The 15,582-nt window shown below is 45.5% G+C and overlaps 1 protein-coding gene and 1 non-coding gene across 9 annotated transcripts in view; both read right to left on the bottom strand.

The window, feature by feature from the left end:
* Nucleotides 1-15,582, bottom strand: part of CHD4 (chromodomain helicase DNA binding protein 4) — a 65,854-nt gene that overhangs the window by 7,724 nt on the left and 42,548 nt on the right. For 5 of the 8 annotated variants that reach the window (XM_030188328.1, XM_030188329.1, XM_030188327.1 and 2 more), the window contains exons 28-34: nucleotides 14,225-14,313; nucleotides 13,987-14,120; nucleotides 12,751-13,058; nucleotides 10,488-10,576; nucleotides 788-911; nucleotides 430-498; nucleotides 173-319 (exon numbers count right to left, since the gene is read on the bottom strand). In XM_030188328.1, coding sequence (XP_030044188.1) covers nucleotides 173-319; nucleotides 430-498; nucleotides 788-911; nucleotides 10,488-10,576; nucleotides 12,751-13,058; nucleotides 13,987-14,120; nucleotides 14,225-14,313 — 960 coding nt within the window. The remainder of the gene's footprint in view (nucleotides 1-172; nucleotides 320-429; nucleotides 499-787; nucleotides 912-10,487; nucleotides 10,577-12,750; nucleotides 13,059-13,986; nucleotides 14,121-14,224; nucleotides 14,314-15,582) is intronic. The other 3 variants (XM_030188330.1, XM_030188326.1, XM_030188324.1) reach the window with 2 other exon arrangements.
* On the bottom strand, nucleotides 12,269-12,399 carry LOC115458481. Its single transcript, XR_003940079.1, has one exon.

The following is a 15,582-nucleotide window of genomic DNA, read 5'->3' as shown; positions in this document are numbered from 1 at the left end:
CAGTACAAGAAATATCTGAATTGGCTTTAATCTGTCATTTTTCTAAAAGTAAAGATAGTTCTGCTTAGAAATGTGAAAAGTGAATATGACCCACTTTTGCTCTGAAATGCTCACTTTTGAGGGGGGGGGGGAGGGATATACATCAGAAAACAAAGTCAATTACTACTTATACCTGTGAAACCTCCATCTGCAATATTGAACATGAATCTTTGTTTTGCTGCTGCAGCCGATGCTCTTTTCTGTTTCTCCTCAGCAGACTCTTTTGGGGTTTCTCCATTTGGCAGCTTAACCTCTTTAAGCTCTCTCTCTTCCTTCTCCTCTGGAAGAGACATTACTGGTGAGCCTCAGCCCTGATATGACAAGTCCTTCCTTTCCTCTACCAGCATGTACATTATTATCAGATCCAGCCCAGAGGATTAAGTCTCTTACCCTTTTTCTCTTCCATGTTTGTGACAGGGCCTTCAGCTACTGGCTTTTCCTCCACTTTCTCTCCTTCAACTGTGAAAACACAACATATGCAGACATTTTTTTTAAATGATAGTTATTTGTTATTTTTGTGGTATAATTCCCTTTCCCCTAATAAAGACCCTCCCCCTCCCTAACCTAGCTGAAATAACAAGACAAGAACTTCACATATGCAGACCCTGCTTTCACCTCCAATCCTAAATATGTATCAGGTCCCTTACAATTATTTGTACTAAACCAAAGTCGTTCCTCCTAGTAAAACTCCCAACACCTCCTCCAACATCACTTTTGTCTATCTCCCCACTCCATTCTTCCTCAGTACCTTTTCCTTCTGTTTCCATAGGTTCTGACTCAGTCTTTTCCTTCAGTTCTGCCTCTTCCACAGGCTTCTCTTCGACTCCTGATGGCTTTGCTGGAGATTTCACCTCCTCCACAGGTGTCACAGCCTGTTTAAAAGAAGGCATAACAGAAATTCAACAGCCTGAAGTAGGAGAGGGCTCAGAGTGACTATAGTCCAGGAAATGCTACAGAAAATGTTTACAGTGTAAAAGTAAACCAATTAGGTGAAATTAGGCCTTACGGTCAAAACGCTTGGGTTATGCACTCCTACCAGCAGAGGGAGGCTAAGAACACTAAAACTGTAACAATGTATAAGCCACCTGCCAACCCCCAAGCAGCCAGTAAATCAGTAACAAAGCAGAAAAGAACAAACACATAAAACCAATACATAGAACCCTGTACTCAGAACTCAAAATAGACATGAATGTGCTTCTGTCGACCGAACACCAAAGCGCTGCGGTCCGCCCCTGACAACGCAGAGGCTATGCACTGAACTTCAGAAAACGAGTCCAAAACTAAAGACCTATCAGCCATAGCAACCCTGAGGCACAAAACCAAAAACAGTCTGCAGACCACACCACACTAAAACATACCGGGTGGGTTCTTGACCGGTCTGGAGGGTCTAGAGAAAAGAAAATTAGCAGGCAAGGCCTAATTTCACCTTCCTCAGCGACCCTCCAGACCGGTCAAGACGCTTGGGAAGTACCAAAGCAGTAAATAGTCTAAGGGCGGGAACCCCAAAAACCAGAAGTCAGAACTGCCGCACCAAAACTCGCATCCTCTCTAGCCTGCCTCTTTCAACCATATGAACATCGTTGCTTTAGAAGCTGCAGCACCCTTCTTAGGTCCCCCATACAACACAAACAACCTATCAGAGGACCAAAACACTTGAGTCCTTGTCAAGTAAGAACGCAAAGCTCGACGAACATCCAATTTAGCTAAACGGCGTTGAGTCGAATCTCCCGACCTATCGCCCAAAACCGGCAAAGAAATGTCCTGATTCACATGAAAAGAGGAAACTACCTTAGGCAAAAAAGATGGAACAGGCTTCAGGGACAAAGTCAAAAAAGAAGCACGAGAAAACTAAGCCTGCAACTCCGAAATCCGCCGAGCCGAAGCAATAGCCACCAAAAACACCATCTTCAGAGTGAGATCCTTAAAAGTACTCGAAACCAACGGCTCAAAGGGGGAACCCACCAACACCTCGAACACCAGATTCAAATCCCACGGAGTAACTACCTGATGCTGCGGCGGACGAATCAACTTCACGCCCCGCAAAAAACGAACCACGCCCTAAGAGGCCAAGGATACACCCTGTACCTTCCCCTGGAAACAAGCCAAAGCCGCCACCTGTACCTTCAAAGAGGAAAGAGCGAGACCTCTATCCACACCATCTTGCAAAAATTCTAGCACTTCCGGAACCGAAATCCACCAAGGAAAATAAGAACGCTCCCGACACCAATTTTCAAAAATTCGCCACACCCAAACTGCAACATAGTATCAATTACTCTGGACGAAAACCCTTTCTTCAAAACCTGCTCCTCTCAAGAGCCGGATCGGGCATCACTAACATAGTAACATAGTAGATGATGGCAGAAAAAGACCTGCATGGTCCATCTAGTCTGCCCAAGATAAACTCATATCTTGAATTTGTACCTGTCTTTTTCAGGGCACAGACCGTATAAGTCTGCCCAGCAGTATTTCCCGCCTCCCAACCACCAGTCCCGTCTCCCATCACCGGCTCTGGTACAGACCGTATAAGTCTGCCCTCCCCTATCCTAGCCTCCCAACCACCAATCCCTCTTCCCCCCACCTGCTCCGCCACCCAATTTCAGCTAAGCTTCTGAGGATCCATTCCTGCTGCACAGGATTCCTTTATGCATATCCCACGCATGTTTGAATTCCGTTACCGTTTTCATCTCCACCACCTCCCGCAGGAGGGCATTCCTTTTTTTTTTTTTTTTTTGAAAATATCTTTATTGTGTCTTTGGTGTACAGTATTGTCAGGGAAAAAATACAGACATGAAGTACATAAACATGTCCCTATAGGGGGACTTCCTCTGATACAACAACAAACATGTTGATAACCAGTACACAGGTATATCACAAGAAAGGCTACATGACTATGTCTTGTAATTTTGTAGAACACCTTAGACTTTTTTGTGATTAAACTTCCCATCCCTCCCATCCCCCCTCCCCCCCCCCCCTGTTGCCCACTGCTATTAACCCGACACTTCCAAATCTCCTTGATTTCTGCTTGGAGATGTCTTTCACTCTCTTTTCCGTGTATTAGCTTAGAATCAATCAATTAGCCCTCAATTGCTCTCTGCTGAGGGATCTATTAGCAAGGTTTCAGCCTCTGGGATTCTACCCCAAATCAGTCGATATTGCTGCAAACCTGTAGATGCCTGGGGTTGTATTGTCTTCAGTACCCAGCTAGCCATTTCTCTCATAAGACCCGTCCACACATTGAGCTGGGGAGGGACATTGTCTATCCAAGACATCAGGATACACTTTTTCACTAGTATGGTGGCCACTATAATGAACTTACATTGGGCCTCATTCAGCCCTTGCTCTCTCAGATTTATCGAGCTACCCATGTATACAACTGAGTAGGACCAGTCAAATTCCGCTTGTACCAGACGTTCTATATGAGTAAGAGCGCCCTGCCAGAGCTTATCCAGTTTGGGGCATTCCATAAAAGAGTGCAGCAGAGTCCCCACATGCGCCCTACATCTCACACATTGATCATCTGTCCACAGCCCTAATGCTTTCCCTTTTGCCCTGGAGATGTGAACCCTGTGCAAAATGCGAAATTGTATCTCCTGCAAAGCAGCGTTGGGTGTAACTTTGCAAAGCTCTCCAAAGGCCGTCCCTAATTCTTCCTCGGTTACTGTGCCCCCAATTTCTTTACTCCACGTATGTGCTAGTTGTGTCAGGTATGTAGTCTTTCTATTGTCCCTGATAATCTTATGCCACATAGACAACTTGTTTAAGATAGGTGGCACTTGCATGAGCACTAAATCCAGTTTACTAAAGGTTACCGGGCCCCCGTTTTTACGTTCTATTGACAATACATAGTCCCTGGCTTGCAAAAAAGCATAAAACTGGGTATTAGGGAAGTTCCATGCACGCTTGAGCTGCTCGAAAGACGGGAAAATCTGTTCTCCCACCTGACGGAATTCCCCAATGTATCTACACCCCCTTGCTTTCCAAGATTGAAATACCGTGTTTCCAAGACCTGCTGGGAAGTCTGGGTTCCCCGTCAACGTGACAAAAGGACTCACTCCTCCCCTAGTGCCACCAAGCTCTTTCCACCATTTCCAGGCCCTCCGCAGTGCAAGCAAGTATGGGCTGATTTTTACCTTGCCAAGACCACTAGTCTGAGCCTTGTCTATAAGTACGAATGGGTCTAGAGGAGCACACCAACTCTCCCAAAAATCATCCGGGGAGAAAGTCGATCCCCCGGAATATAACTCATGTATCCAGCGCATCAGTGCTGCCACGTTGTATGCTCTAAGGTCGGGGAGCCGGAGGCCTCCCTGTGTTTTATCTAGCACCAATTTAGCAAATGAGATTCTGGGTCTTTTCGCGTGCCAAATGAATGAAGTAATTATGCTGCGATATTGGCTCTCTTCCTTTTTACAGATCCATAATGGCACCATCTGTAAGGGATACAATATTTTCGGTAGCAGGACCATTTTTACTAGAGCCACTCGCCCCATAAAACTGACTGGGAGGTCTTTCCATTTGTTGCATAACTTTTTAATGGCTTCCAGTCTTTCCACTACATTTTTTTTGTACACCCAGTCTACCCTTGCACTTAAATACACTCCCAGATATTTGATCCCTTCACTGGCCCATCCCAACGGAAAATCTGACATCTGGGCACATGCACAGGGGTTACTAATTGGAAGTGCCTCCGACTTCCCAAAGTTGATGCACAAACCCGAAAATTGGCCAAACTTTTTAATAAGGTCCATCACTTGGAAGATGCCTGTGGATGCATCATCCACCAGTAACAACATGTCGTCAGCGAACATATTTATGCGGTATTCCCGACCTCCTACCTGAACCCCTTTCAATGTCGGCTCTTGTCTGATTTTTGCCGCTAATGGCTCGAGGGTGAGGATAAACAGAAGGGGCGACAAGGGGCACCCCTGTCTGGTGCCTCCCCCCAAGCGCACCACAGGAGTCAACATATCATTTATTATAATTTGAGCAGTGGGATTGCTATATAGTGCCTGAACCCACTTCAGGAACTCGCCTGTAATACCAAATTTGCGGAGTACCCAGAATAGGTATTCCCACACTACTTTGTCGAAAGCCTTTTCGGCATCTAGGCTTGCCATGATCTTGTCCCCTGCTTTTTTCCTGCCCTCCAACAGAATGCGGCTGACCTTCAGTATGTTGGCTGAGGCGAATCTGCCCTTTACAAAGCCCACTTGGTCTTGATGCACTAGATGTGGGACCACTGTGCCCAGACGCGCTGCTAAGACTGCTGCCAAGATCTTAATGTCCTGGTTCAGCAGGGATATAGGGCGGTAAGAACCTACAAGCTCCACATCTTTACCGGGTTTTGGTAATACCGTGATATGTACATGGTTCAGAACAGTACCCATATCACCAGAATCACGTACCTCCTCACACATAGCCACAAATGAAGGGACTAACTCACCCTGCAGAATTTTATAGAACTCTGTTCCCAGGCCATCAGGTCCAGGGGCCTTTGCCAATTTCAATTGTTTTATGACATTCAGTACCTCCTGCCCCTCAATTGGTCTATTCAGACTAGCCACCTGAGTCTCTGCAAGGGATGGCAATCTCAGCCCTGCAAAAAAACTCTCACAACTGGCCTCTGAGAAAGAACCCTTTGCGTAGAGTGAGGAATAAAATTGAACAAATTCTTGTTGAATCTCTGTCCTCCCCGTTTGAATTTTACCTAGTCTATCCTTAATTTTTCCTATGAAACTTTTCCCACTTCTTTGCCGCACCAGGGTTGCTAGCAGTTTCCCCGTTTTGTTGCCCCATCTGTGCATGCGGTATTTATATAGACGGATATCATACAATGCTCTAGCATCTAGCGCTGTCTGTAATCTCTTTCTGGCTGCTGCGTATTCCAACCTTTTAACCTCTGAGGGCGCGAGGACAAGCTCTCTCCTTGCTCCCTGCACCTGGGCTATAAGTGTGTGAAGCTCCTCATCCCTTTTCCTATTGAGTGCAGCGGTATACGCCAGAATCTTTCCGCGGATTACTGCCTTTGCTGCTTCCCAAAAGATTCTGCTATTTACTGGCTGCTTTGAATTGTCTTCTACATATTCTTTCCACACCTGCTTTAGATATTTGCAGAAGGCCTGGTCCTGGTACATTGCCGGGTTCATTCGCCAACGGTTCATCTTTTCCTTTCCACCCCACCTCAGTTGGACCCACACTGGGGCATGATCAGATACGACCGCCTCGCCAATTTCTGCTTTCTCAGTCAATCTCACTAAAGATTGACTTATCAGCACATAGTCAAGGCGTGCATGGACTCCGTGTGGGTGAGAAAAAAAAGTAAACTCTCTCTCTTCTAGGTGTAATAATCTCCAAATATCAATTACTCCCAATTCATTGATAAGGAAGTTCACCCCCCTCCCATCATGGTCTTTGCTGACTATCTTAGCGGGTTTCCTGTCTATCGAGGGGTCACTGGTTATATTAAGGTCTCCCCCGAGTATAAACGGGTAGTTATCGAAGGTGGTGAGCTTTGCAGCCAACAGGGTAAAGAACTTCTGTGAATATATATTAGGTGCATATATACTGCATATAGCTACTTTCTGTCCCTGCAAAAGGCCTGCTATGATTACATACCGGCCCTCCGGATCCTGATATAATCTGTGCAGCTCAAATGCCAAGTTCTTTTTTAATAGGATTGCCACACCTCTCTGCCTATTATTGTAAGAGGCGTAGTATACTTCCCCCACCCAATCTCTACGCAATTTGATATGCTCAGCGTTCCCCAAGTGTGTTTCCTGCAATAAGGCGATGTCAGCTTGTTGTTTCCGTAATGTCTGTAAAATTTTAAAGCGCTTGACTGGTGAGTGGACTCCGTCCACATTTAGTGATATCACTCTCAAACTAGCCATATAAAAGCAATCTCCATAGCCGAAAGTTTTCAGTAAATATCATGAGGTTCATACCAAGGGGGCCTCCCAGCCAAACCCCCCAGGAAGTTCTAGTACCAGCATACAGTGTGTTAGTTAGCTTCTTCATTTGTGCAGTGAGCAACTTCTTCCCCGCTCCCTCCCCCCTTCTCTTCACTCCCTGCCCCCCTCCCATGGAAGGATACCCCCCCTTGCCTTCCAAGCTCTCCCGCCCATTCAACCCAATCATACTCCCCTCCACACACAACCAGTCCTTCACGTCATTCATCCCCCTAACACTAACTCTCCCCGTTCCCTTGAGCTTACCCTCCCCCCCTACAAGATAATCTCTTATAACCTTCTTTGAGCCTGTCCTGATTCTGCTCCATGGTGCCCTGCTTGTATCATGTGTTACATTGTTAAACGTAATGCCTTTAAACTTAAGTCTCTTTACATAGACCAGTCAGCAGACCACCCACTAAAGGAGCTTATAACATTTGGAACATGTTAACCATAGCATGTAAAACGTAAACATAACTAAACTAGTACAGATAATCAATTGCAAGTTGAGAGGCTCACAATCTTTGCAGGTCATATCTGAGTGTAGAACTCCTCAGGCACTGCCACTTTTCTCATCTCGTGCCCCACAGCTTGGGCAAAGTGAGATACAATAAGAACTTTGAGGAGGCTCTCTTTGCTGCCAGACCGGAAAGGGTGTCGGCTCATTGCTTGGCATGATCCTGCTCCTCCCAACTCCACGCGCATCCTTCTCTAGCAGGCAGCGTTTGTTAATCTGATCCAGTAGCCTGCAAGCGTCCAACACATGTCGAGAGCCTCCTTCCCCTTGCTGAACTTGCTGTGGGGCTCTGCCCATTGTCAACTAACATTTGCCATCAGGGCTGCGGCCATATTTTCTTTGTCTCAGAATTTGTGAAATAAGAAAATTGGTAACTGTAAACTGAAAAACATACTTTCAAAACTGCATACGTTCCACATAGTTCTCCAAATCTTTAGGTTCTGTAAAGAACAGTACTTTGTTATCCTGCATGATACGAACTTTAGCGGGGAAAAGCAATGCAAACTTCACTCCTTTCTCATACAGCCTCTTGCAATGCTGTCCCATCTTTCGACGCTGTTCAGTTACTGCGGCAGAGTAATCCTGAAACAGTAAGATTTTATGCCCCTCGTATTCCAGGCCCCCTTTTCCTTTCCGGAATGCTAATAGAAGTTTTTCCTTATCAGCATAATTTAGGATTCTGGCAATAACCGTCCTAGGGCGTGCATTTCCCTCTTTCAGAGCACCGAGTCTGTGTACCCGCTCAACCTTCAATCCATTCTCAGGCTCCTTTAATCCCAGCTTTTCCGGTAGCCATGACTCCATGAAATGCCATAAATCTTTCTCTTTTACTGTTTCTGGAAGTCCCACTACTCTCACATTGTTTCTTCTGCTCCTATTCTCCAGATCGTCTAGTTGCTGCTCCAGTTTCCCGCATTTCTGTTCAAGTGCCACCAACCTCGTGTCTGCTGCCTCTGCCCTGTCCTCCTGTCTGGAGATTCTTTCCTCTGCTTGTTGCAGCCTCGCGCCCTGCCGCTCCACAGCCTCTCTGATTTGTTCCACTGATGTCTGGAACTTGGATAGTTTTTCTTCCAGAATTGCGGTAACTTGTTGAATCAAGTCTTTAAAGGCGTCTGCTGGCTGGCTGACCTCCCCCGCGGCCATGTTTATCGTCGCCATTTTGGCGCGCGCTTCCACCTCGCGGGTCTTTTTAGGCCGCTGGGTCTTAGCGGGCATACCCGTCTCTCGTCCTCGTAAGGCTGTTGATTAGGGCGCCGATGCGCTGCCCCGCTCTTCCGCTGTACGCGACTCCGTTTTTTGTAATTTAAAAGAGCTTTGTGCGGTTAAATTTGCAGATTTTCAGGGGCGTCGGGAGCGGAGCTAGATCGCGTGCGTCCGATCAGCCGCGTTGCATCATGGGACCCCTCAGGAGGGCATTCCAAGCATCCACCACCCTCTCCGTGAAAAAATACTTCCTGACATCTTTTTTGAGTCTGCCCCCCTTCAATCTCATTTCATGTCCTCTTGTTCTACCGCCTTCCCATCTCCGGAAAAGATTTTTTTGCGGATTAATACCTTTCAAGTATTTGAACGTCTGTATCACATCACCCCTGTTCCTCCTTTCCTCCAGGGTATACATGTTCAGGTCAGCAAGTCTTTGGTCATACGGTACTGGTATAGAGGGTATAGAGGGTACTGGTAAATGCAACTCACTCTGAGAAAAAGGTGGTGTGCCTCAAGGTTCGGTTCTTGGGCAAGTACTTTTTAACATTTTTTTGTAAGCAATATTACCAACAGGCTGCCTGGTAAGGTTTGCACCTTTGCAGATGATACCAAAATCAGCAATAGGGTAGACACTCCTGATAGTGTGGATAACATGAGGAAGGATTTAGCAAAGCTAGAGGAATGGTCTGGAATTTGGCAGCTAAAGATTTAATGATAAAAAATGCAGGGTCATGCATTTGGGCTCCAAAAACCAGAGGGAATGGTACAATTTAGGGAGTGAAGAACTTTTGTGCACGAAAGAGGAGTGGGACTTGAGTGCAACCATATGTGATGATCTTAAGGTGGCTAAACAGGCAGAAAAGGCGACAGTGAAAGCTAGGATGCTTGTGTGCATAGGGAGAGGAATGGCCAGTAAGAAAAAGGAGGTGATCAAGCCCCTGTATAAGACCTCATTTAGAATATTGTGTACAATTCTGGAGATCGCACCTTCAAAAAGATATAAACAGGTTAGAGTAGGTCCAGAGGGCGGCTACTAAAATGGTCAGTGGTCTGTCATCAAGCATACAGGGACAGATTTTAAAATCTCAGTATGTATACTTAGGAAGAAAGGCGGGAGAAGGGAGATATGATAGCAGCATTTAAAAACCTATGCAGCATTAATGCACAGGAAGAGAGTCTCTTTCAACCAAAACGAAGCTCTGGAATGAGGGGGGCATAGGATGAAGGTGATAGGGGATAGACTCAGAAGTAACCTGAGGAGACACTTCTTCACAGAATTGGTGGCGAATTCATGGAACAGCTTTTCAGTGGAAGTACTGGACACAAAAACAGTATCTGAATTCAAGAGAACTTGGAACAAGTACAGTACATAGGATCTCTAAGGGAGTGATAGGGAGAGTAGTTGGATGGGCAGACTGATCTTTATCTGCCTATTTTTTTTCTGTTTCTTCTGGTTTATGAACACACACTAATTTATAGGTGAACTTTATTCATAGGTTGTTCTAATTTGACTTCAGCTGTGTGATATTTTACTTTCAGATATCTGTTCCAGCCTATGACGGGGGGAGAGTGAGAGACAGGGGTGCTATGGGGAATGGATGATAGGATACCAGTACTAGACTGGAGAGGGGGAGCTGTAGGAAATGGGAGAGGGGGGAATAATGTACCTGTTCCAACCTGCCTGTGGCACTGCAGAGGGACTTTTCATCTGTTCTAGCCTATAGACTAGTGCCACACAGGTTCCTGGATGAGCAACTATAAAGATGGTGATCACTACTCACCTCTATTGCCTCACTTGCTGGTTTTGATTCCTTCTCAGCCTCTTGGATGTCCTCTTTACTGGCCCCTTCTTCAACCTTTGACGGCTCTTCTGGAAGACACACACACCCGACCCCCCCCAAAGACACCATCAATAAGACTCTATTCAGAAATTATTAACCAGCTGCCATGAATGCCACTTGTCAGTGCCCACCTGCAGTTCAACCCACCCAGTTCTGTTAGCATCAAACAAGAGAAATTGGATCTCACTTGCTAATTTCTTTCCTTGAGACTTTCCAGTGAATCACATTTAAATGCACAGTAAATCAACCTATCAGTTGAACTTTGTACCAACCGCAACCTGTATTTCAAACGTTTTGTGCAGTCAATATAGTACGAATTGCAGTAATCTAAGCTATGGTTATACACTCTCCTACCAGCAGATGGAGACAGAGAACTACTAAGTGACATCACCCTAATCAGGTCCAATGCAGTTCTGAGTCAGCCAGTATTTCCATTGACCAAGCAGAACAGTAGAACAAAAATCAAAACAAATCCCCAAGAACCCATGGGAAGAAGACAATAACCAGAAGTTTAAAACTTATATACACAGTTAGCCATTTGTTCTACCATTTATTAATTTTGTATCACAGAGCCTTCCCAATCCTAGCTGTGCGCCACAACTCAGGACCTTCCTAACCAGCGAATCCTCCACCACCATCCAGGTGGGTTTGGGAACGGTCTGGAGAGACTGAGAAATACTGGCTGACTCAAGACTGCACAGGACCTTACAGGGTGACATCACTCAGTAGTTCTCATCTCCATCTGCTATAGGAGAGCATATACCCACTTGTTGGGAATGGTCTGAAGAGATGAGAAAAATCCTAGAGTGGGAACAAAATATTTTTTCCCATCCCTCCATCAGCAGTACCTTATTCCCATAGCTATTTCTCAAGACAAAAGTAGGGGAACAGCTTCTACTGCTCAAAGCATAGGCACCAACTCCGTGGGTGCTCGAGCACCCCAATATTTGACCCACCGGACGTCGTAAGTTGCCAGCCCAACCTGCCCGGTGCCCACCCTCTTCTCCCTCAACAGTTCTCCGCCAGTCCGCCCTCACACCTTCCTGCGTGTCGCCCAGAATTTTAAAAGTCATCTTACCTCGGGGTCCTGGCGGCAGCAGTGAAAAGCAAGCAGGCTCGTCACTTCAGCCTTCCCTGAGGGGAACCAGAGCTGAGACGAGAGTAGGGAAGGCTGAAGCGCCGAGCCTGCTCGCTTTTCACTGCTGCCGCCGGGCCCCGAGGTAAGATGACTTTTAAAATTCTAGGTGGCACGCAGGAAGGCAAGGGCAGGGGTGGAGGACTGTTGTGGGAGAAGAGATCGGGCTGCGGTCGGACTGGCAGTTGGAGGAGAGGGAGGGGGGCCTGGAACTCAGAGGAGAGGGAGGGGGGGCAAGCACCACCTGTAAAAAAAAAAAAAATTCAGCACCCCCAATCAATTTTGAAACGTTGGCTCCTATGGCTCAAAGTACCTGGTACTTTGATGTTTATTTTTAGCATTTTTTGTGTGTTTTATGTGAAAATTATTATGGATGTGAGTTTGTAAACCACCTAGAATTGTAGATGGCATGGGGTATAAATTTTATAACTAAATAAACGTGTGTACTCTATCCTGAGTTGTAGCTGATCTGCCTTGCTACAGGAGATACAAGTCAGTTCGAATTACAGTGGTAAGGTTATTTGTAACTGGTCCGATAAAACCCAAGCCACACTTCACTGAAGGGTTACGTCCCATGAATGCTGATAATGTCCTGTCATGCCTTTAAGGGTCTGCTCAGCATTTGGAGCAGCCCTCCTAAACAGACAGATTACTCTCTGTGCGCCTGACAATCCTTCATCATACCTTGGGCTTGGGACTGTAATACAGGGCACACAAGAACAAACCAAAGGAAAGTCACGTAGAACCTATGTGTCTTGTAGTATAGAGAACTATGGGGTTTTTTTAATGCCTCTCTTGAACGCATCATCATTAAAAAAAAAATTTTTAAATCCCTTTTCCTACCAGGCTCCCCAGGTACATTACCACTTATGAAAATATTAAGTACAACTGACCCAATCCATTGCTAATGTAACAAACTTTATTCTCTATCTTATCAGTGGGAGGAAGCTTGTTACTGTGGCTCACAGAAATATGCTTGAAATCCACTGTTAGTAATAGGTCCCAGTATGTAGTGCTAAGAATCACTCGATGCTGATGGAAGTGGGGGAGGGCGGCGCTGTAACTCACCATTGGCAACTGGCGCTGGTGTGTTGGGCTGTGTGTCCCCCGGTGTAGATGGAGTTGGTGTTTTAGGTGATGGAGACTCTGGTTGAGAAGCTTTTTTGCTGTCTTCTGTCTCCGCTAGCTCTGGCATACTCCATCGCCCATTCACATGCTCAAACTCCTGCACCTTTTTGCGGATGAGGGACATGACCCCGATTCTGGTGAGAACATGTTGCCGAGACAGACCCTCGCGAGGAACTCCATCTGCAAATGTCTCAGCACCATCAGCCCCTGGTTCACAGAGATGGCGCATAAATAGGGAGACATAGGCCCTGACAAAGGAGGGACACCACTCATTAACATGGACAATTCCACCAGTACCAAGATCATAGCCAGTGGATCTGCATCACAAAACATCTACATTGGAACTGCAGTAGGGATTATCATATAAAGTTCATCTTGTGTTCATTTTACAGTTGTTTAGGGCATTAACCTAATCATAGCTCCTAGAGTGTCAGCATAACCTTTCACAATCTGTTGACAGCTTACTAGCTAGTCCGTCAGTGTCAGAGACCTAGGTGCCTGTGTACATAAGTACTGCTATACTGAGACAGACCAAAGGCCTATCAAGCCCAGAATCCTGTTTCCAACAGTGGCCAATCCAGGTCACAAGTACCTGGAAAAGATCCCATAAAAGTACAATATATTTATGCTGCTTAACCCAGAAATAAGCAGCGGATTTTCCTCAAGTCCATTTTAACAATAGTCTATGGACTTTTCCGTTAGGAAGTCATCCAAACCTTTTTTAAACCCCACTAAGCTAACTGCTTTCATTACATTCTCTGGCAACAAATTCCCAAGTTTAACTACACGTTGAGTGAAGAAACATTTTCTCCGATTCATTTTAAATTTACTACTTTGTAGCTTCATTGCATGCAAGGCAGCAGAAAGAATAAAAACAAGACTCTTATTACTAATAGGTGGGCCAATACCATTATATACTATGTTTGGGGGAAGAGGGAAAGAGATCATTAAGTTCCAAAAGATATCATCAAAACTTTAAAAAATGTGGCAAAAGGATACAGATACAGTCCTAATTATATTAGGCACCTCCAGTTTGATTAAAAGAACTCCAAAGCACACCTTAAATGTTAATTCTACATATTACACCTTATGAGATCTTGGCTTAAGAGCAGAGTTTACACAAAATAAATCTGGAGACAGCACCCTCTCGACCACCCAAAAAATAACAAAGCTCACTTGAATTCTTTCTCTGACTTGCCCCGAAGATCCCGCACAAGCCACTGTGTGGTGAAGGCATCCTGAGGTGGCATGCCATAACGCATGATAGCATTCAGGAAGGCTTTGCGCTGACGAGCATTGAAGCCAAGTACCTATCATGACAGGAAGGGAGACAAATTAAAGGAGACAAGTTCAGTGATTGTCAGAAGCTGGTTTAAATGGGGTCAGAGGTTACAGCTACCTAGGAGTGACTTACCTCTATGTTCCCACCAACTCTAGCCAAGAGAGGAGGCAACGGCTTGTCCTTGTCATTTCTCAGTCCCTTACGGTTTGGCCGCCGGGCTGCTGGGGGCGGGGGGAGTGGAGGTACGAGTTAAAAAAAAAATGTTTTTTTAATTATACAGGTGATAGGGCTTAAATGTTTCATGGGTGCGATGAATTAGTGCCATCAAAAGTATGCTTTGCTGAAATTGCTGTACCTGTTTTATGGTCTTGCCCCTTCCAATCCCAAACACTTTTTTTTCTTAGGTTTCTTAGGTTTCACTATAGTTGGAACAAATGCCCTCCTTGGGTCAGGGATGGGCCTTGTATCATCCCAGCAAAAATGGTGGAATGACAGTACCTGATTTTTTTATACTATCAGGCAATGCAACCCCTAATTTTGGCAGACTGGCTCTCATGGTCTCCCAAGGTGTGGGTGCTGACGGAACAATGCTGGGTGGGATTGTTATCACTGAGGGCAGTTCCTTGGCTTCCTTTCTCCCAGATCCTTGAGTACATCAAAAGGATACCGGTAAATATAGAAGGGCCCCTGAAAACCTGGTATGATGTTAAGAAAAAATTATTTCCGGGGGGGGGGGGGGGGGGGGGAACACGTTTTTTTTGTATAAGGCAATGCAATATGCACCGGGATTCATGCCTGGGATGATGAGTACTATATTGTAGTGTTCTGATAAAAAATGGACATAAAATGCACCACAAAGACTTCTTTTAAATCTGGTACTGGTATGTGTTGGCCTAATTGTGGCATGCCTGGGGATATGTTTTGGTTTACTTGTCCTGTTATTCAACCCTATTGGGGTTGTGTTACTGACTTGATACAGCAGATTTTGCAGCTGCCATATCCCTTGAAGGCAGAGCATCGCTTGCTTCACCATAAGCCTGTGAGGATCAAGCCTGTCCAGCTTAAGTTGGCTATTCATATTTTTACAGCAGCCCATTTCACACTAGCCAAAGACTGGAAGCAACCAAGTGCTCCTTCAGAGGCTAGGTTGCTGCACCTGACCTGGGACTGTTACCAAGTATGGAGAGCTAATGTGGTCACCTGACTCACTCTTGGGTACATCCTGTGCATTTTATGTTGATCGTCAGGAGCAGTGCCAAAGACCTAGATCACATAGACCTTGGGAGAAGACCCCCGACACTGTTAAGGGGAGGAGGGGAAGGGTGTGAGAAATTTGAGATGATTGCTGAGCTGTTGATTATTGGCTATATGTATTCAGCTATTTCAGTTCATTCTTTGCAATGTATTTGGCATTTGCAATAAAGATTTGAAAAAAAAAAAAAATATATATATATATATACACATACACACAATGATACAAGTGCTATAGG

Source organism: Microcaecilia unicolor, chromosome 14, assembly GCF_901765095.1.
Source record: "Microcaecilia unicolor chromosome 14, aMicUni1.1, whole genome shotgun sequence".
Classification (NCBI taxonomy): Eukaryota; Metazoa; Chordata; class Amphibia; order Gymnophiona; family Siphonopidae; genus Microcaecilia; species Microcaecilia unicolor.
The sequence above is the reverse complement of the archived record's forward strand: the minus strand, read 5'-3'. Positions and strand labels throughout refer to the sequence as shown.